At 48.1% G+C, this 22,234-nt stretch overlaps 1 protein-coding gene across 6 annotated transcripts in view; it reads left to right on the top strand.

Annotated features, from left to right (window-relative positions):
• The window catches only part of LOC121536473 (tensin-1-like), a 318,940-nt gene that overhangs the window by 175,386 nt on the left and 121,320 nt on the right, over nt 1-22,234 (top strand). For all 6 annotated transcript variants that reach the window (XM_045206739.1, XM_045206740.1, XM_045206741.1 and 3 more), the window contains one exon: nt 6,165-6,203. In XM_045206739.1, the coding sequence (XP_045062674.1) occupies nt 6,165-6,203 (39 nt within the window). The remainder of the gene's footprint in view (nt 1-6,164; nt 6,204-22,234) is intronic.

Raw genomic sequence — 22,234 nt, forward strand, 5'->3', positions numbered from 1 at the left:
GCCCCTCCCTACCCTACCATACCTTCAGGCTATGCTCAAATCCTACACCCCAACCAGAGCACACCGTTCTGCCACCTCAGGTCTCTTGGCTCCTGCTCAGCCCAGTCCAAGCTCTTCTCTCTCCTGGCACCTCAATGGTGGAACCAGCTTCCCCCTAAAGCTAGGAGAGCAGAGTCCCTGCCCATATTCCGAAAACATCTAAAACCTTACTTTCAAACAGTATATTAAATAATCTTCCTCCTCACCTCGAAAATAAAGTAATAATAATTATAATAATACAATTTTTTTTTTTTTATGAATCAAAAGAACACTTAACCAGCACTTGACCAAATCGAAACGGAAACGGAAAAGGAAAAGGAAACAAAGTGGTGATCAGAGACCTGGATGGGGGTTGCAATGAGATTAGTAGGCGTGCAGCCTCTAGTAAAGATGAGATCAAGCGAATTGCCTTCTTTGTGAGTGTGAGGGTACTGGGAAAGGGTGAGGTCAAAAGAGGCAAGGAGGGGAAAGAGAGAGTTGGAAAGTAATAAATCGAAGGCAGACGTCGGGAGGCTGAAGACGCTAAGTACAAAGAGTGGTGAGCCATCGTCAGGAAATGTGTCAAACTGTCCCCAGAGGATAGCTGTCCCCAGAGGATACTTATTTTTGATTCCAGGTAGAACCCTTTTTGGTTTCAGGTAGAACCCTTTTTGGTTTCAGATAGAACCCTTTTGGGTTCCATGTAGAACCCTCTGTGAAAAGGGTTCTACATGGAAACGAAAAGGGTTCTACCTCGAACCAAAATGGTTTTACCTGGAACCAAAACTAGTTCTTCAAAGGGTTTTCCTATGGAGACAGCTGAATAACCCTTTAGGTTCTAGATAGCACCCTTTTACTATACTGTGTACTGTTTCTCTGTAGTAGCTGAACATTAGACAATGAATGTCAATACTCCACTGTATGCAAGACTGTATAGCCAGTACTGACAAAGTCATTTTCCATAGATTTGTGTATGCGGGAAATGGACCGTGGTTTAATGCTGTTAACAAAAGCATGTACGGAATGCAACAACACAATTACCCTTTATTATATTACACTGGTTTGATAGCATCTGATAGCATCTGATAGCATCAACACATGAGAGAGAGAGAGAGGTAACACTGACTGAGGCTGAGAGAGAGAGAGAGAGAGAGGTTAACACTCACTGAGGCTCACCTGCTCCTCTCTATGTCTACACCTCCAACTCTATTAACACATCCCTCTCCTCTTTAGTCCTTTCTCCCTCTGTTCTGCATTTACATTCTCCCAGTTTTCCGAGGATGAGCGTCAGGGTACTATTTCGTCAGCGCGGTTGCCCTCGGTTTGACCTGCGGTGGGCCCACCTGATCCTTCTCTAGATTAACGGTGTCTGTGGTTTGACAAGGCCTAGGCTTTGACCACCTGCCAGACTAGCGGACGCTAATGCTAAACTGTGTGTTAGAGTGGGCATCTAAAGCCTACAGTTCAACTCCAAGGAAATGGCTACTAAACTTGGGTAGAATCTGAGTTATTCTTGTGTGGGTAGACCTCATACATTCTGTCTGGATCTACTGTGGGGTCTCATTATTGTGGCCAAGTAGGAACCCCTGAATGGGTCAAGTAGGAAGCCCAAAGGGGTCAAGGGGGATTACATATTTACAAGACTATCAGGCCAAATGTCCTCATCCCATTTGAATTCATACACACTGGAGTCTGGCTTTGGAAATGTCAGCTCTTGGCTGTAGGGAATGTTTGAATAGACCAGTTTGCCATTTAGGCTTTGTGTCAGTTGTTGTAGCTTTTTTTGTTCTCGTTTTCATCCTCACTAAGTAAGTCACTGGCTCCTCCGCCTCCAGCGGGGTTAATATCCATTACATTGCATTTATATTATGACTGGCTGTTTGTCGCTCCATGTTTCATGCATGTTTCAACCGAGGGAGGTCACTGAACTTCATTGTTTGTCAAACAGGAATTATAGTGCACGTTGAATAGACTGACCAGCCTACTAGAACAGTTGAGTGTGAGATTGGCCGTAGCCCTTAGCCCTTGTCATCCTCAGTATACAGCTCCTACTCTAATACTCTAACACACCTGTCAAGTGTTAATGATTTGTGAACCAATCCCGAAGAACACTTTCCATTCCGTTCCCCAACCAGCATCGCCCTTGACGACAACCTCGATAAACACAACCCCTACACCCTGGATATTCCTCATTCAAGGGAGGGTCACGGAGGAGCGTGGGGCAAATGGAAAAGGGTGGGCGTTTCGGAGAAAACGCACAAGGTGTCGGAGTGGTTATTGATTTCAGGTGGACTTAGCTGTCAGCAGCAGGAGCCTGGGGGTGAAGTGGGGGGCCAGGAGATGAAATGAGCCAGGCCCAAGGAGAAGGCACCTCAACCAGGCTCAGATACTTGCCAGATCCCCCGGAGCCCCTGGATGGGCCGAGAGGCAATGGAGGTGGTGGGGTAGGGGGCAGCTGTCAGTGTGTGGAGTGACCAGGAGGATTGGGGGGTACAGACAGAGCAGGCATCGGTGGGGTGATGAGAGGAGGGTAAGAGTGTGGAAACTTGAACCAGGCAGAGACACTGTTCTTCATCAACTCACAGCACCACTAAATAATAACCAGCTTTTCTCGAGACAAGTGGCATTCCATGGAGCTGTCCTCATGCGACTGCACTTATCTGGTTACAGTCAGTCAGCCATTATTCAGAGATAGTGTAATTTGGGTTACACTGGATTGAAATAGTTTCCTACAAATGATACACACTATGCATGCTAAACTAACTAACTATGCACCTTTATTGGTTTCTTCCCATGTAGCTTTTATTCACTGGTGTCAGATAACAATGGTTTCCTGTTTACATTCCTCTATTCCATCAGGGGTTTGAGTAACAGACACCAAAACGACAGTCTTTGATAAACCAACATGACCAACGCATCCTATATAACCTTGTGAATCCAATTCGCCAGCTCACACCCCAATGGCTTCCGTCCAGGGATATGTCAACCACAGCTGCCATTCCGCAGTCTAGTATAGCATACAGTATATGTTCTCTCAATCAAAATTTCGTGTTAGCCGTATAGTCACGCTATCAATGTCAAGTGTGTTTTGCTAGCCTGATGACATCCTGTTGACTTTGGGCTCCCTGAGGATCTTGAGATCACTTTGTTGTAGGGACCAAAGGGCATTTGGGTACATTTGTATAAACCTTGGACGTTGAAGTGTGTTCGTGAAACGTCACTTCAAATGTTGTACCTATCGTAGCAACCACTGCCAAAGTTTTAAGGTTATGCCTTAGTCAGTTTAGAAAATCTCATTTATAGCTTCATGAATAAACAACATTGATTTATAAACAGAGATGAGAAATAGACACAGTGGAGAGAGTTAAGCATTCAGTCAGTGCTGCCATGCCTTGTGAAAACAACTAAGCTATTGAATGAGGCTTTTGCTTAGAGTACAAAGAAGTAGCAAGCTCAGTATTATAATTGCAGATCAACCATTGCATGGGCTTAGAGACGTATAATATTTTATTTACCCTCTTCTCTGACAGATTTGGCCCATTGTATTTATTTGTTATACATTGCGTTAAGCACGTTTTGGACTGGTCATTTTTTATTAGAGACCGTTTTAGGCTTTTTTGTGGACGGAATGGAATGTGTTAGCTTTAGCTTAAGCATAAAGCAGCCCCCTGAGAAACAAGAAGTCTTCTGTTCACACTGCAAGGAACAATTTGTCAAGGATTTGCCTCTGTGTATGACATGGCTTTTAGAGGTCAACAGCCCTGATAACCCAGAGCAGGTGACCTTTCAGAGATAGCGGCCCCAGCATAGACAGCCCTGTTATGAGAGCGAGAGAGAGAGAGAGAGAGAGAGAGAGAGAGAGAGAGAGAGAGAGAGAGAGAGAGAGAGACAACAACAACACAATTAGAACCAACCAAATCATGAGAAAACAAAAAGAGAATTACTTGACACATTGGAAAGAACAAACAAAAAAACAGAGCAAACTAGAATGCTATTTGGCCCTAAACAGAGAGTACACAGTGGCAAAATACCTGACCACTGTGACTGACCCAAACTTAAGGAAAGCTTTGACTATGTACAGACTCAGTGAGCATAGCCTTGCTATTGAGAAAGGCCGCCGTAGGCAGACCTGGCTCTCAAGAGAAGACAGGCTATGTGCACACTGCCCACAAAATGAGGTGAAAACTGAGCTGCACTTCCTAACCTCCTGCCAAATGTATGACCATATTAGAGACACATATTTCCCTCAGATTACAGTGATCCACAAAGAATTCAAAAACAAACCCAATTTTGATAAACTCCCTTATCTCCTGGGTGAAAAACCACAGTGTGCCATCACAGCTGCAAGATTTGTGACCTGTTGCCACAAGAAAAGGGCAACCAGTGAAGAACAAACACCATTGTAAATACAACCCATATTTATGTTAATTTATTTTCCCATTTGTACTTTAACTATTTGCACATTGTTACAACACTGTATATATACATAATATGACATTTGAAATGCCTTTATTCTTTTGGAACTTCTGAGTGTAATGTTAACTGTTAATATTTATTGTTTATTTATCTTTTGTTTACTATCTACTTCACTTGCTTTGGCAATGTTAACATACGTTTCCCATGCCAATAAAGCCATTAAATTGAAATTGAATTGAGAGAGAGAGAGAGAGAGAGAGAGAGAGAGAGAGAGAGAGAGAGAGAGAGAGAGAGAGAGAGAGAGAGAGAGAGAGAGAGAGAGAGAGAGAGAAAGGAGAGAGAGAGAGAGAGAGAGAGAGAGAGAGAGAGAGAGAGAGAGAGAGAGAGAGAGAGAGAGAGAGAGAGAGAGAGAGAGAGAGAGAGAGAGAGAGAGAGAGAGAGAGAGAGAGAGAGAGAGAGAGAGAGAGAGAGAGAGAGAGAGAGAGAGAGAGAGAGAGAGAGAGAGAGAGAGAGAGAGAGAGAGAGAGAGGAGGTAAACACTTATTGAGTCCCAGTTACTGTATCCTGCTTCCATTTGAGTTTTGTTTTGTTTGAAAATGAATACATTATATGCTAAATAGTTATTTCCATCCAGAACTAAAAAGAGGGCCTAAAATACTTTTTTTCTCTGCAGAATCCCGCCCCCTTCTCTTTTTAGATGACTTTAAAGTGAAGGCTATGTAGCGATAGCTAGACTTTCACAGGAAGGGAACATCAGTGACAACATCCTATTTGGCTGTTGGTCCTCATCAGTAGATCTTGTGCAAACGGTTCATCTCAATGTTCTATTTGAGTCCTTCATTATGATCCTCTTCCTGTTTACCTGCTTCTGTTCAGAACTCTGGGATTGATTGTAGCAGCTAGCAGCCATCGGAGCGCTAATCGGATGAACCGTTAGCTCCGATCCTGGCAGGTCATGGGTTCCACTATGCTTCACAATTGCCTTTAAGCATCATTGACTTTCTGGTGAAGATAAACTAGTTAACTGCTGCTGGGAGTTAGCAGTTGTGGTTCCTTTCACTTGTTGCATACTGTTACACAGTTTGAAAATTGACTGTGTTATTAGATTGTTATTAAAGTTGGATCAGAGCTCAATGCTAACACCTTGTTAGCATTTTCCCGGGCCTCTCAGCCTGGCCAAATGAGATTTAGCCAGCTTTGATATGATCCTATGGGAATACTAAAGCAGACAAGAAAATCAGTCTATTCTCAAATGACCTGTACAGCATTACTTAGCGCTGTTGTCTGTATCTCTGTTAAGACATGTTGTGATCACAAGGATATTGTCATGTTCTTCCTTTGATATAACCATGAACACATACAACATCATAGACATTCAGTTTTGGGAAATGTACAATACTGACGCAAACAGTAAAAACTAAATAAATCATGCTCAGGATCACACAGGCCAAATGTTGAGGGTTTGAAACATGCTCAGGATCACACAGGCCAAATGTTGAGGGTTTGAAACATGCTCAGGATCACACAGGCCAAATGTTGAGGGTTTGAAACATGCTCAGGATCACACAGGCCAAATGTTGAGGGTTTGAAACATGCTCAGGATCACACAGGCCAAATGTTGAGGGTTTGAATCATGTATCGACTGTTCTGTATGTGTCTATGCATAATCTGCAACATATAAAATGAGCATCACAGATTCACAAGACTGTTTTCTTCATTTTCTTTCCCAGGTGTCTTCTTCCTGTGTCCCTGCCACTAACTATGAGCTGGTAAGAATCTTTTATTCTATTGCTGACACTAGTCAGTTCCGTTTGACAGTCAAAGTTACTTACAAATTGTGATTGGAAATATGAATCTGTCAGTGATAGTGTGTCCATGTACACGTATGTATTGTGGAGTGATCTGTTCTTTAGGACAGCATCCAAACATCCAGAGAATTGGCTCTGGGGATCCAGTGAGTGAGCAAGGGCAATATAAACAACAGTAGGTGGCTGCTTTACCTTTTTTTTGGTCTGGGATTGAGATTCTCTGTTGGACGTGGAATTATTTGCTCTCTCTGCACGTTCTGTGTATAAATGTACTCTAATCCTTGACAAGACAAAGACTGGCACGTTCCCCTACTTGTGCAGATGTTTGGTTTGGAAACGTAGTTTTCTCACTCCGATTTCGCTTCGTTGTGCCAGTAAGTAGGCAATGTGGTCTGTAACAAGGTAGAGTGATGGATTTGAGGGTGATGGCAACATGACTGTTATAACTGAATATTTGTACTTGTGTGTGTGTATGGGTGTGTGTGTGTGTGTGTGTTATTATTGTTCTCAAAACTGTATTATTTGTTATTAGGTTGGCAAAAAGTGACGCGTTATTTGATTATTCAACACAGTGAAATGAACACTTGTCACGACTTCGGCCGAGGCTGCCTCCCCTCCTTGTTCGGGCAGGCTTCGGCGTTCGTCGTCACCGGAGTACTAACCACTACCGCCCCAATTCATCACAATTTTCTTGTCTCGTTATCACACACACCTGGTTCTAATCCCCTAATTAGTCCGTGTATAAGTGTTGCCTCTGCCCCCTTGTCCTTGTGGGGGATTGTTTATTGTGAAGGATAGTGAAGCTCGGTGGAGCTCGTGTATTTTGTTAGACGGGAGGTTTTTCCCCGTGTGCCTTGTATTTTCCAGTGCACCTGTTTTGTGCCCTGGAGTGGGTTTGATGCAGTTCTGCGTAAACCTGTATTTTGCGGATTAAATACTATTTTTTTCTGTGATTTACCCTCCTGCGCCTGACTCCTTCAACACCACCACATCACAATAGAGCCATAGATGATGATTATACGAGTGGGAAAGCTGTAGTGCAAAGAGCAGTGTATGTATATAGGAGAATGTGTGTGTGTGCTTGTGTGTTTGTGCACCCGTGTGTGTGTGTGTGTGTGTGTGTGTGTGTGTGTGTGTTATCAGCCAGTGGCTGCTCTCTGGCTGGAAGGATGTTGCTCTCCTCCCGGGCAGCTCCACGTTCGGTGAATCCATCCACTCTAGAAGAAGGAGAGCGAGGGATGTGATTTAATACACAATTGTGTTGTTCAGATGCTGTGGAAGATCATTATAAATCGCTAGAATAACAAGGGCTTAAATTAGCATAGTATTTTACATATGAAGTCACATATGCATTTCTAGTGATGTGGTGTGTTAGGGGACACGCACCAGAGAATACGAGTCTTTAACTTGGATCATTGAGACACTATGCTGTGACTGTCATGTTAGGAAGACTGTGTGAGAGTGAGCGCCATAGTGAAGACTTGAGAGTACAGTACTGTATGTGCGGGAGAAATAGATAGTTAAGACGTGAGTAACAACAGTGTGTAGAGCTGTAGCATAGTGCAGACACTACAGAATAGATAGATCAATAGATTTCTGTGGTCTCCAGTGTGTTTAAGAGGGTGATGTCCACTGTGAGCTCTAGTGTGGGGCTCTGGTGTGGGGGTCTGGTGTGGGGGTCTGGTTTGGGGCTCTGGCGTGGAGCTCTGGCGTGGAGCTCTGGAGTGGGGCTCTGGCGTGGAGCTCTGGCGTGGGGCTCTGGCGTGGGGCTCTGGCGTGGGGCTCTGGTTTGGGGCTCTGGCGTGGAGCTCTGGAGTGGGGCTCTGGTTTGGGGCTCTGGCGTGGAGCTCTGGAGTGGGGCTCTGGTTTGGGGCTCTGGTTTGGGGCTCTGGCGTGGAGCTCTGGCGTGGGGCTCTGGTGTGGAGCTCTGGAGTGGGGCTCTGGTTTGGGGCTCTGGCGTGGAGCTCTGGAGTGGGGCTCTGGTTTGGGGCTCTGGCGTGGAGCTCTGGAGTGGGGCTCTGGTTTGGGGCTCTGGTTTGGGGCTCTGGCGTGGAGCTCTGGCGTGGGGCTCTGGTGTGGAGCTCTGGAGTGGGGCTCTGGTTTGGGGCTCTGGTTTGGGGCTCTGGCGTGGAGCTCTGGCGTGGGGCTCTGGTGTGGTCATGGTGTGATGTGAGTGATGATGCTGTTAAGAGTGATAACTGTCCCAACGGAAGTCCCATGCTCCCATTCTTGGAGGTGCGTGCCATAGAGTGGCATGCTGGCTTAGGGTCAGGTACCTTCTTCATTTTATTTCCCAGAGAAAGATAGGGGGAGGGAGATGGGGGGAGAGAGAGGGTGGAGGGAGAGAGAGGAGGGAGGAGGGGGGGGGAGGAGTGAGAGGTAGGAGGGAGAGAGGGAGAGAGAGGGAGGAGGGATATGAGGGAGGAGGAATATGGGGGAGAGAGGGGGAGAGAGGGGGAGGAGGGAGAGGTAGGAGGGAGAGGGGAGAGGGATAGGGGAGAGAGAGGGAGGAGAGAGGGGGAGAGGGAGGAGGGAGCGGTACAAGGAGAGGGGGGAGAGAGGGAGGAGGGAGATGAGGGAGGAGGAATATGGGGGAGAGAGGGGGAGGAGGGAGAGGTAGGAGGGAGAGGGAGGGGGGAGAGAGAGGGGGGAGGGAGAGTGGGGAGAGAGAGGGGGAGGGAGGAGAGAGAGGGAGGAGGGAGAGAGAGGGAAGAGAGAGGGGGGAGAGGGAGGAGGGAGCGGTAGGAGGGAGAGGGGGAGAGAGAGGGAGGAGGGAGATGAGGGAGGAGGAATAGGGGGCGAGAGAGGGAGGAGGGAGAGGTAGGAGGGAGAGGGGGGAGGGAGAGGGAGGAGATAGAGGGAGGAGGGAGAGGTAGGAGGGAGAGGGGGGAGGGAGAGGTAGGAGGGAGAGGGGGGAGGGAGAGGGAGGAGGGAGAGGGGGGAGGGAGAGGGGGGAGAGATTAAGCAATAAAAGCCACACTCGTGGTATTCTTAAATTAAACTGGTTTTTGACAGTATGTGGAGCACAATACCACAGAGAAGTTTAGAAGGGAGGAACTCCCTCAAACTGTTATTCCATAGGCTGGGATCCACACTATGCAGCTGTTGCAACAGCACATTTTTCACTGACTGTCCACTGGTCACAAAAACAATGATTGATAGGCAGCTTAAACGTCTTCAAATCTGTAAGACGCAAATAGCTAAATGCTCTATGTACTGTATACTTAACATAAATATAAACTCAACGTGCAACAATTTCAACGATTTTACTGTTAAAGTTCATGTAAGGAAATCAGTCAATTGAAATAAATAAATTAGGTCCTAATCTATAGATTTCACATGACTTGGCAGGGGCGCAGCCATGGGTGGGCCTGTGAGGGCATAGGCCCACCCACTGGGGAGCCAGGCCCAGCCAATCAGAATGAGGTTTTTCCCCACAAAAGGGCTTTATTACAGACAAAAAAACTCCTTAGTTTCATCAGCTGTCCGGGTGGCTGGTCTCAGAAGGTACCACAGGTGAAGAAGCCGGATGTGGAGGTCCTGGGCTGGTGTTGTTACACTGCGGTTGTGAGGCCGGTTGGATGTACTGCCATATTCTCTAAAACAATGTTGTAGGCGGCTTATGATAGAGAAATCAACATTAAATTATCTGGCAAGAGCTCTGGTGGACATTCCTGTAGTTAGCATGCCAAATTGTACGCTCCCTCAAAATTAAGATTGTGTTGTGTGACAAAACTGCACATTTAAGAGTGGCCTTTTAATGTCCCCAGCACAAGGTGCACCTATGTAATGATCATGCTGTTTAATCAGCTTCTTGATATACCACACCTGTCAGGTGGATGGATTATCTTAGCAAAGGTGAAATGCTCACTAACAGGGATGTAAAAAAAATTGAGCACAACATTTTAGAGAAATAAGCTTTTTTGCGTATGGAACATTTCTGGGATCTTTTATTTCAGCGCATGAAAAATGGGACCAACATGTTGCGTTGTTCAGTATAGATATCCCTATCGCCCCACCCATAGGCTATGCCACCACTGTCGTCCTTAACTCCAAGTGTTTATTCAAGTTGGATCATCTTTGGATGCCTACAATAGCCTATTCCTGCTCTTTCCCCGCGATCCATTAAACACATTTGGTATGTCATCATCATAGTGGTCTCTGACTTGTGGTCAGACTCGCTCAGGTGGAACAAATTTAAACTTGCACCTTTCTGTCATTGAGAAAACAGAAAGGTGTCCCAAAAAAATAACACCAACATCCTAGACATTTAAAAGACATCCTAGAAGTTATGTCACAGTTCCCTCAGCCAGAACCCAGAAGCAGACCAGGACAAGGAGAGTTGAACGAAGGTGAGGGTTTATTCAGATACAACAAAAGGTGCAGAATAATCCAGGGACAGAGCGGGCGGCGTGGATGAGTAGTTGGGGGTGCAGTGCTGGGTCCAGTGATGGCTCGGCAGCCGCCGACCATCAGGCAGAGGTGGGGTGAAGGTTCCGGACGTGTGACTGCAGGTGGAACAAAAACGGAGGTAAGGACACAAAAACTCAACAAAGTACAAAACAACAAAACTCACGCTAGAAAACTCTAAACTGATACACAGAACACCTACTGTTCATGGCTAACGATCCGGCAGGAACTGGATGTTTGGCCAGAGCCTAAAAAGGGTGATGATGAGGGCCAGGTGTGCAGATTGCTGACGGGATGCAGGTGCGGAAAACAAGAGAGCTCCCCGAGCGTTCCCGAACCCTCGGGAAACTGGAGACTACGAACATAAAACACTAGTCACCAGACAGGACCCGACTCAGACTGCCGGGATCGTTACAGTACCCCCTCCGACGAACGCCACCGGGCGGACCTCCCGAGCGCCAGGATGGAGGCGGTAGAAATCCCTGATGAGGTCAGCATCTAGGACCTGTCGCCGCGGAATCCAACTCCTCTCTTCAGGACCATACCCCTCCCAGTCCACGAGATACTGGGAAACCCCGGCCCCGCCGTCTGGAATCCATAATGCGACGCACCGTGTAGGCAGGACCACCTCCGATCATCCGAGGAGGAGGAGGAGGAGGCGGAGGAGGCAACAGAGGACTGAGGAAGACAGGCTTGAGGCAGGAGACATGAAAGGTGGGATGGACTCTGAGCGTCCTCGGTAGTTTGAGTCGAACTGCCACCGGATTGATCACCTTCTCCACCACAAACGGACCAATGAACTTCGGTAACAACTTCCTAGACTCAGTCCGTAACGGAAGATCCCGTGTGGCCAACCAAACCCCTATCTCCGATGGTATAGGTGGGAGCGGGGATCCGGCGACGATTCGCCTGGAGCTGATACCGATCCGAACCTCTAAGGAGTGCCTTTCTGGCCCGATGCCAGGTCCGGTGGCAACGACGAATATGAGCCTGAACAGAAGGCACTGAGAGCTCCTTCTCCTGAGAAGGGAACAGGGGAGGTTGGTAACCATACAGGCACTGGAAGGGAGACATCCCAGTGGCAGATGTAGGGAGAGTATTGTGGGCATACTCAACCCAAGGCAACTGAGAGGCCCAGGAGGTGGGGTTGGAAGAGACCAGACAGCGTAGCGTGGATTCCATCTTCTGGTTGGCTCTCTCCGCCTGACCATTGGATTGGGGGTGAAAACCAGATGTGAGACTGACTGTAGCTCCAATGGCCAAACAGAAGGACTTCCAGACAGCAGAGGTAAACTGAGGGCCACGGTCGGAAACGATATCACTGGGCAAACCGTGGACCCTGAAAAACCTCCCCTAACCAGGATCTCGGACGTCTCCGAGGCAGAGGGAAGCTTGGCAATAGGCACAAAGTGGGCGAACTTGCTGAATCTGTCCACGATAGTCAGAACGACCGTGTTCCCCTCAGAAGCGGGCAACCCCGTGACGAAGTCCAGGGCCAGATGCGACCATGGACGCCGGGGAATAGGAAGGGGGTGAAGTAGTCCAGAGCTGGGCCGATTGGTACTCTTATTCTGCGCACACACTGGACAGGCAGCAACAAAACCCCCGAGTATCCTCGGCCATGGCAGGCCACCAAAAACGTCTGCGAAGAAACGCCATTGTCCGAGCCACGCCAGGGTGACAAGCCATCTTGCTGGCGTGGGACCATTTGAGGACAGCAGGACGAACCGACTCAGGCACAAACAACCGACCGGGTGGACCGTTACCGGGACCGGGCTGAGTCCGAAGGGCCGCCAGCACCTCCTCCTCAATCTTCCACATCACTGCTCCCACGACGCAGTTCCGGGGGAGAATAGTCTCGGTCTTGGACCCACTCTCCTCCGTCTTGGAGAACATCCGGGACAAGGCGTCCGCCTTGCCGTTCTTAGATCCAGGTCGGAACGTCAGGGCAAACTTGAATCGTCCGAAAAACAACGCCCACCTGGCCTGACGGGGAGTTGAGACGCTTTAGCCGATTGCACGTAAGCAAGATTCTTGTGGTCAGTCCAGACAATAAACGGTTGCTCCGCCCCCCAACCAGTGGCGCCACTCCTCCAAGGCAAGTTTCACCGCGAGAAGCTCCCGGTTACCCACATCGTAATTCCTCTCTGCAGGCGAAAGGCTTACGAGAGTAGTAGGCGCAGGGATGGAGTTTACTGTCCGTGGAGCATCGCTGCGACAGGATGGCGCCAACTCCCACATCAGACGCGTCCACTTCAACGACGAACTGACGGGCCGTGTCTGGTTGAGAGAGAATCGGTGCGTTGGTGAATCGCCTCTTCAAATCCAGAAACGCCGATCCGCCTCCGGATTCCACTTGAAGGTCCTGATACTGGAAGTCAAGGCAGTTAATGGAGCGGCCACACGGCTGTAATCCCGGATGAATCTGCGGTAGAAATTCGCAAACCCCAAAAAATCTCTGGAGTTGCAATCTCGTACCGGGCTGGGCCCATTCCAGAACCGCTCTAACCTTCTCCTGATCCATCCTAATCTCACCCCTGGAGATGATGTACCCGAGAAAGGATGTAGTGTGGCGTGAAACTCGCACTCTCGGCCTTCACGAACAGGCGATTCTCCAACAATCGCTGCAGAACCTGCCGGACATGCTGGACGTGGTCGGAAGGTTCCTTCGAGAAGATCAGAATGTCATCCAGGTAAACAAACACGAAGAGACCGATCATATCTCTCAGGACGCCGTTCACCATACTCTGGAATACCGCTGGAGCATTGGTCAGTCCAAACGGCATCACCTGATACTCGAGTGACCCATCGGTGTATTGAAACCCACAACCACTCGTCCCCCTCTCTGATCCGACCAGGTGATACGCATTGCGTAGGTCTAGCTTGGTGAACACCGTAGCACCCTGTAAGGAGTCGAAGGCAGAACTCATCAAGGGCAGGGGATACTTGTTCTTGACCGTGATGTCATTCAACCCCCGATAATCAATACACGGTCGAAGAGAGCCATCCTTCTTTCCCACAAAGAAGAATCCTGCCCCCAGGGGTGATGACGAGGGACGAACGAGACCAGCAGCTAGGGACTCCTTGATGTAGGTCTCCAACGCCTCACGTTCAGGTCGGGAGATACTGTATAACCTTCCCTTGGGGTAGACAGCTCCAGGGACCAGGTTGATGGCACAATCATATGGTCGGTGGGGAGGAAGTGACAGAGCCTTCTGCTTACTGAAAACTTCCCCCAAATCGTGATATGTCTCGGGAACCAGGGACAAATCTGGGGGTCTAGCCTCAATCACCTGACTGGGAACCGAATGGGGCAGGCAGTCTTGAGACAGTTAGCATGACAATCAAGGCTCCAACTCGTTACCTTGCCCGTCACCCAATCGAACGTGGGATTGTGTTCCTTCAGCCAGGGGTATCCAAGGACCAGAGGAACATGGGAAGACGGCAGAATGAAAATGAAATCATCTCAGAATGATTCCCCGACAACCGCATCTTAACCGGTTCAGTCCTCATCGTGATACGTGCCAGACTACTGCCGTTCAGAGTGGTCGCCTAATGGCTTCCGGCAATTGCTCCTTGGAAAGCCCCAGCTGTTCCACCAACTCGGCATCAAGAAAGCTTCCATCGGCACCTGAATCGATAAAAGCGTTAAGCGCTAAGCTCTGATTCCTGTTCACAAGGGTAGCCGGGAAGCGGGGTCTGACAGAGGTACTGAGAGGTTGAAACTGGCTCGCTAAAAGTCCTCCCAACTTTAGCGAGCCGGGCAGTTTGACGACCGCCGGGAACAAGTGGAGATGTAATGTCCCGAGCGACCACAGTAGAGGCAGCAGTTGGTCTTACGTCTATGTTGACGCTCCTCCTTGGTTAACCCGTGCCGCCCCACTTGCATGGGTTCAGAATCGGAGAGAGGTCCTCTCCACTAATCCTTAGTGGTGGAGAATGATCGACGTGTTCTGGTCCACCACCCGACCCGACTGGGAACTGAGAAGCTGATCGATTGGACGGACCCCATTGCTTCTCCCTCCTTCGCTCTCGGACTCGATTATCCACCCGAATAGACAAGGCTACCAAGCTGTCCAGGTCACTAGGTCTCGGATAGGAGATCAACTCATCCTTGAGCTGCTCCGACAGGCCCTGGTAAAAGGCCGCTTGCAAAGACTCCTCGTTCCACCCACTCTCCACAGCCAACGTCTTGAACTCGATCACGAAGTCGGCCACGCCTGCGAGTTCCTTGGTGAAGAGAAAACAGACGCCTAGCTGCGTCCCTCCCTCGGACGGAATGGTCGAAGAGCTTCCTCATCTCGGCCGTGAACCCCTGGTATGAAGCCATGCAGGGATCCTGTCGTTCCCAAACGGCTGAAGCCCACTCCAGCGCTCGACCACGCAGCAACTCAATCAAAAAGGCTATCCTAGCCTTGTCAGTGGCATAAGAGTAGGGCTGTAGATCGAACACTAATCCACACTGCATAAGGAAGGAACGGCATCTTCCCAGCTCCCCTCATATTTATCCGGCGTCGGAACCTTGGGCTCACGGAGGGACACAACTTCAGAAGCGGCAGGCGAGATGGGTGAAACCGTAGTGGGTCCTCCACCGACCCTGGCGTTGGTTCTGGACCTCCGTCAGGCCGGTAGAAAGGTTCCGAACTGACAACGCGATCTCCTGTAGTACCATGCTATGATGGCCCAACATCTTCTCCTGCTGGGTAATGGCATGGCGAACAGAGTCCAGGTCCGCTGGGTTCATATTTGGCCGGATCGTTCTGTCACAGTTCCCTCAGCCAGAACCCAGAAGCAGACCAGGACAAGGAGAGTTGAACGAAGGTGAGGGTTTATTCAGATACAACAAAAGGTGCAGAATAATCCAGGGACAGAGCGGGCGGCGTGGATGAGTAGTTGGGGGTGCAGTGCTGGGTCCAGTGATGGCTCGGCAGCCGCCGACCATCAGGCAGAGGTGGGGTGAAGGTTCCGGACGTGTGACTGCAGGTGGAACAAAAACGGAGGTAAGGACACAAAAACTCAACAAAGTACAAAACAACAAAACTCACGCTAGAAAACTCTAAACTGATACACAGAACACCTACTGTTCATGGCTAACGATCCGGCAGGAACTGGATGTTTGGCCAGAGCCTAAAAAGGGTGATGATGAGGGCCAGGTGTGCAGATTGCTGACGGGATGCAGGTGCGGAAAACAAGAGAGCTCCCCGGAGCGTTCCCGAACCCTCGGGAAACTGGAGACTACGAACATAAAACACTAGTCACCAGACAGGACCCGACTCAGACTGCCGGGATCGTTACAAGTTATCATGTAGTTTTTCAAAAGTATCTGTAATCTGATTACAATATTTTAGCTGGTAACGTAACGGATTACAGTTCCAGTTTCTTTTTTTGTAATCCGTTACTTGTATCTGTTACTCCCCATCCCTGGATACAGCTGAACCTTCTGATTGATTATTATCTTTGACCCATACAAATACGCAAGATAAGCGAGAGCTAGGCATATTTGTAAACAGGAAAACAAACAATGTGGGGAAAAGAACACAGATCACGATCATGATCTCATAGTTTTGGCTCTGATTGGAAGACATGGAAGTAATCATCGGTCATTGTGTTATATCATCAGCTCACCTGTGTATGCCGTGGCTGTATCCGTGCACCAACCCTGTTAGCCATAATAGGACACGAGAGAGGATGGAGAGAGGGAGTGCAAGAGAGAGAGAGAAGGAGAGAGAGAGTGTAAGAGAGAAGAGAAAGAAAGGGTGAGAGTGAGGAGAGAACACACATTCCACACTGAGTGAGAATGAGCAGACTAGCATCATCAATCCATCGCCGCCCTCCCCCCTAATAGTTTAGAATCACAGAACCCCAGTCTCTTGTGAATACCAGAATGCAATGCGTTATGTGACAGAAAGAGCAGAAGAGTCCATTTGGGAGGGGTCGATCTGGACGACCTGCGGGTGACGTCAGTCCGGGAGGGAGGCTTGTGGTGAGAACTTTGAGGGAGGTCAAAGGTTGTTTAGGAACACCGCCAGCTCAGGGGGTTCACAGCTTGTTAAGAAACACCGCCGGCTCAGGGGGTTCGCAGCTTGTTAAGGAACACCGCCGGCTCAGGGGGTTCACAGCTTGTTAAGAAACACCGCCGGCTCAGGGGGTTCGCAGCTTGTTAAGGAACACCGCCGGCTCAGGGGGTTCGCAGCTTGTTAAGTAACACCGCCGGATCAGGGGGTTCACAGCTTGTTAAGGAACACCGCCGGCTCAGGGGGTTCGCAGCTTGTGAAGTAACACCGCTGGCTCAGGGGGTTCACAGCTCGTTTAGGAACACCGCTGGCTCAGGGGGTTCACAGCTCGTTTAGGAACACCGCTGGCTCAGGGGGTTCGCAGCTTGTTAAGGAACACCGCCGGCTCAGGGGGTTCGCAGCTTGTTAAGTAACACCACCGGCTTTTTTTGGGGGGGGGGGGGGGATTTTCATTGTGGGCATAAAAGACTGTAAAAACACCAGGAAATCAGCTCCAAGTGATTTTAATTTAAGAAATCTGTTTTTTCCCACGCATAATAGAGAGACACGTGATTGTATACAAATGTAATCAAAGTTTGAAATGATTATGTTTTAGTCAAACATTATATCTGTTTGGGCTTCTTGCAGTCAATTTGCAGTCTACAAATTATTTGTAATTATGTTCCAGCCCCTCGACCATCCGCTCATGGAAAAATCTGCCTGCGGCTGAATCTAGTTGATGATCCCTACCCTAGACCCTGAACCCTAAACCCAAGTACACTTCATGTAGTTCTGGGAAAGGAGACATTTCTGCCATATTGTTTATACCCATTCAGAACTACCCAAGTGCCTTGAAGGTAGGGTGTAGATATGTGATTGTGCCTAAGAAATTAGTTCAGTATTCCTGATGTGTATTTAAATTGCAGTTCCTCTCATCACCAGTAGCAGGCAGTGTAGTGTTGTATTGTGTTGGATTGTTTTACCCATCTCCTGGCTACACTTTCCCTCTCTCCCATAACTGTACTGCTTTCTGTCCAGAAACATAGACTATAGGACAACAACACATGATAATGAAACAGGCTATTTTACCAATCTGAAGCCATACATGTAAAGGAAAGCACATGCTGCTTTGAAGAGAACCTGCGCGGATTGAGGAACTTTCATTGGGGCATAAATCTGTAGCCGGGGGCAAGGCATGTGAAAACCCTTTAAAAATCGTATTTTATAACTCCGCAAGACAGGCTTTCTAGAATGATTTAGGGGTAAATAGCCTGTGATTCCACATTCAGCCATGTTTATCATTTTCTAAAGCTGGTAATGACAACCAGTGTTTATGTCCCAAGTTCAATCAACACATACAGTTGAAGTCGGAAGTTTACATACACTTAGGTTGGAGTCATTAAAACTACTCCACAAATTTATTTTTAACAAACTATAGTTTTGGCAAGTCGGCTAGGACATCTACTTTGTGCATGACACAAGTAATTTCTCCAACAATTGTTTACAGACAGATTATTTCACTTATAATTCACTGTATCACAATTCCAGTGGGTCAGAAGTTTACATACACTAAGTTGACTGTGCCTTTAAACAGCTTGGAAAATTCCAGAAAATGATGTCATGGCTTTAGAAGCTTCTGATAGGCAAATTGACATCTTTCGAGTCAATTGGAGATGTACCTGTGGATGTATTTCAAGGCCTACCTTCAAACTCAGTGCCTCTTTGCTTGACATCATGAGAGAATCAAAAAAAATCAGCCAAGACCTCCACAAGTCTGGTTCATCCTTGGGAGCAATTTCCAAAGGCCTGAAGGTACCACGTTCATCTGTATAAACAATAGTACACAAGTATAAACACCATGGGACCACACAGCTGTCATACCGCTCAGGAAGGAGACGCGTTCTGTCTCCTAGAGATTAACGTACTTTGGTGCGAAAAATACAAATCAATCCCAGAACAACAGCAAAGGACCTTGTGAAGATGCTGGAGGAAACGGGTACAAAAGTATCTATATCCACAGTAAAATGAGTCCTATATCGAATTAACCTGAAAGGCCGCTCAGCAAGGAAGAAGTAATAATATAATAATATGCCATTTAGCAGACGCTTTTATCCAAAGCGACTTACAGTCATGCGTGCATACATTTTTATTATTATTTTTTGTTTATGGGTGGTCCCGGGGATCGAACCCACTACCTTGGCGTTACAAGCGCCGTGCTCTACCAGCTGAGCTACTGAGGACCCTGTAGCTCAGTTGGTAGAGCATGGCGCTTGCAACGCCAGGGTTATGGGGTCGTTTCCCACGGGGGGCCAGTATGAAAATGTATGCACTCACTAACTGTAAGTCGCTCTGGATAAGAGTGTCTGCTACAAGACTAAAATGAAGAAGCCACTGCTCCAAAACTGCCATAAAAAAAAGCCAGACTACGGTTTGCAACTGAACATGGGGAGAAAGATAGTACTTTTTGGAGAAATGTGCTCTGGTCTGATGAAACAAAAATAGAACTGTTTGGCCATAATGACCAATGTTATGCTTGGAGGAAAAAGGGAGTATCTTGCAAGTCAAAGAACACCATCCCAACCGTGAAGCACGGGGGTGGCAGCGTCATGATGTGGGGGTGCTTTGCTGCAGGAGGGACTGGTGCACTGCACAAAATAGATGGCATCAAGAGGAAGGAAAATTATGTGGATATATTGAAGCAACATGTCAAGACATCAGTCAGGAAGTTAAAGCTTGGTCGCAAATAGGTCTTCCTAATGGACAATGATCCCAAGCATATTCCAAAGTTGTGGCAAAATGGCTTAAGGACAACAAAGTCAAGGTATTGGAGTGGCCATCACAAAGCCCTGACCTCAATCCTATAGAAAATGTGTGGGCAGAACTGAAAAAGCGTGTGCGAGCAATGAGGCCTACCAACCTGACTCAGTTTCACCAGCTCTGTCAGGAGGAATGGGCCAAAATTCACCCAACTTATTGTGGGAAGCTTGTGGAAGGCTACCCGAAACGGTTGACCCAAGTTAAACAATTTAAAGGCAATACTACCCAATACTAATTGAGTGTATGTAAACTTCTGACCCACTGGGAATGTGATGAAATAAATACAAGCTGAAAGAAATAATTATCTCTACTATTATTCTGACATTTCATATTCTTAAAATAAAGTGGTGATCCTAACTGACCTAAGACAGGGAATTTTTACTAGGATTAAATGTCAGAAATTGTGAAAAACTGAGTTTAAATGTGTTTGGCTAAGGTGTATGTAAACTTCCGACTTCAACTGTAAATACACAGAACCATGTCAGAGGATGAGGAATCATTCCAGCTCAATAGGCTGTAAACGTTATAGCTGTCTGTATTCATAAATCAAAGGCCAACACAGATGGTACAGTAGGTATTTAAAAATCCAGGATTGAGCCAGACCCATACATGGAGAGAGGGAAGATGGAGGGAAGATGGAGGGAAGATGGAGGGAGTATAGAGGGATAGTAGGAGGGAAGATGGAGGGAGTATAGAGGGATAGTAGGAGGGAAGATGGAGGGAAGATGGAGGGAAGATGGATGGGAGTATAGAGGGATAGTAGGAGGGAAAATGGAGGGAAGATGGAGGGAGTATAGAGGGATAGTAGGAGGGAAGATGGAGGGAAGATGGAGGGATAGTAGGAGGGAAGATGGAGGGAAGATGGAGGGAAGATGGAGGGAAGATGGAGGGATAGTAGGAGGGAAGATGTAGGGAAGATGGAGGGATAGTAGGAGGGAAGATGGAGGGATAGTAGGAGGGAAGATGGAGGGAAGATGGAGGGATAGTTGGAGGGAACATGGAGGGAAGATGGAGGGATAGTAGGAGGGAAGATGGAGGGAAGATGGAGGGATAGTAGGAGGAAAGATGGAGGGAAGATGGAGGGAAGATGAAAGGATAGTAGGAGGGAAGATGGAGGGATAGTAGGAGGGAACATGGAGGGAAGATGGAGGGATAGTAGGAGGGAAGATATGGGGTTGTAGGAGGGAAGATGGAGGGAAGATGGATGGATAATAGGAGGGAACATGGAGGGAAGATGGAGGGATTGTAGGAGGGATAGTAGGAGGGAAGATAGAGGGGAAATGGAGGGAAGATGGAGGGATAGTAGGAGGGAAGATGGAGGGATAGTAGGAGGGAAGATGGAGGGAAGATGGAAGGATAGTAGGAGGGAAAATGGAGGGAAGATGGAGGGAAGATGGAGGGATAGTAGGAGGGAAGATGTTGGGAAGATGGAGGGATAGTAGGAGGGAAGATAGAAGGATAGTAGGAGGGGAGATGGAGGGAAGATGGAGGGATAGTAGGAGGGAAGATATGGGGTTGTAGGAGGGAAGTTGGAGGGAAGATGGATGGATAATAGGAGGGAACATGGAGGGAAGATGGAGGGATAGTAGGAGGGATAGTAGGAGGGAAGATGGAGGGGAAATGGAGGGAAGATGGAGGGATAGTAGGAGGGAAGATGGAGGGAAGATGGAGGGATAGTAGGAGGGAAGATGGATGGGATAGTAGGAGGGAAGATGGATGGGATAGTAGGAGGGAAGATGGAGGGATAGTAGGAGGGAAGATGGAGGGAAGATGGAGGGATAGTAGGAGGGAAGATGGATGGGATAGTAGGAGGGAAGATGGAGGGATAGTAGGAGGGAAGATGGAGGGAAGATGGAGGGATAGTAGGAGGGAAGATATGGGGTTGTAGGAGGGAAGATGGAGGGAAGATGGATGGATAATAGGAGGGAACATGGAGGGAAGATGGAGGGATAGTAGGAGGGATAGTAGGAGGGAAGATGGAGGGGAAATGGAGGGAAGATGGAGGGATAGTAGGAGGGAAGATGGAGGGAAGATGGAGGGAAGATGGAGGGAAGATGGAAGGATAGTAGGAGGGAAGATGGAGGGAAGATGGAGGGATAGTAGGAGGGAAGATGTTGGGAAGATGGAGGGATAGTAGGGGGAAGATAGAAGGATAGTAGGAGGGGAGATGGAGGGAAGATGGAGGGATAGTAGGAGGGAAGATGGAGGGAAGATGGAGGGATAGTAGGAGGGAAGATGGAGGGAAGATGGAGGGAAGATGGAGGGAAGATGGAGGGATAGTAGGAGGGAAGATGGAGGGGAAATGGAGGGAAGATGGAGGGATAGTAGGAGGGAAGATGGAGGGAAGATGGAGGGATAGTAGGAGGGAAGATGGAGGGAAGATGGAGGGAAGATGGAAGGATAGTAGGAGGGAAGATGGAGGAAAGATGGAGGGAAGATGGAGGGATAGTAGGAGGGAAGATGGAGGGAAGATGGAGGGATAGCAGGAGGGAAGATGGAGGGATAGTAGGAGGGAAGATGGAGGGAAGATGGAGGGATAGTAGGAGGGAAGATGGAGGGAAGATGGAGGGATAGCAGGAGAAAGGGATGAGAGACACGTAGTAACACAGTCACTCTGTTTATTATTTATCTATACACAGTCACTTTAATAACTCTACCTACATGTGTATATTACCTCATTTACCTCGACTAACCGGTGACCCCGCACATTGACTCTGTACTGGTACCCCCTGTATAAAACCTCGCTATTGTTATTTTACTGCTGCTCTTTAA

The sequence above is a fragment of the Coregonus clupeaformis genome, chromosome 23 (genome assembly GCF_020615455.1).
Source record: "Coregonus clupeaformis isolate EN_2021a chromosome 23, ASM2061545v1, whole genome shotgun sequence".
In the NCBI taxonomy this organism is placed as follows: Eukaryota; Metazoa; Chordata; class Actinopteri; order Salmoniformes; family Salmonidae; genus Coregonus; species Coregonus clupeaformis.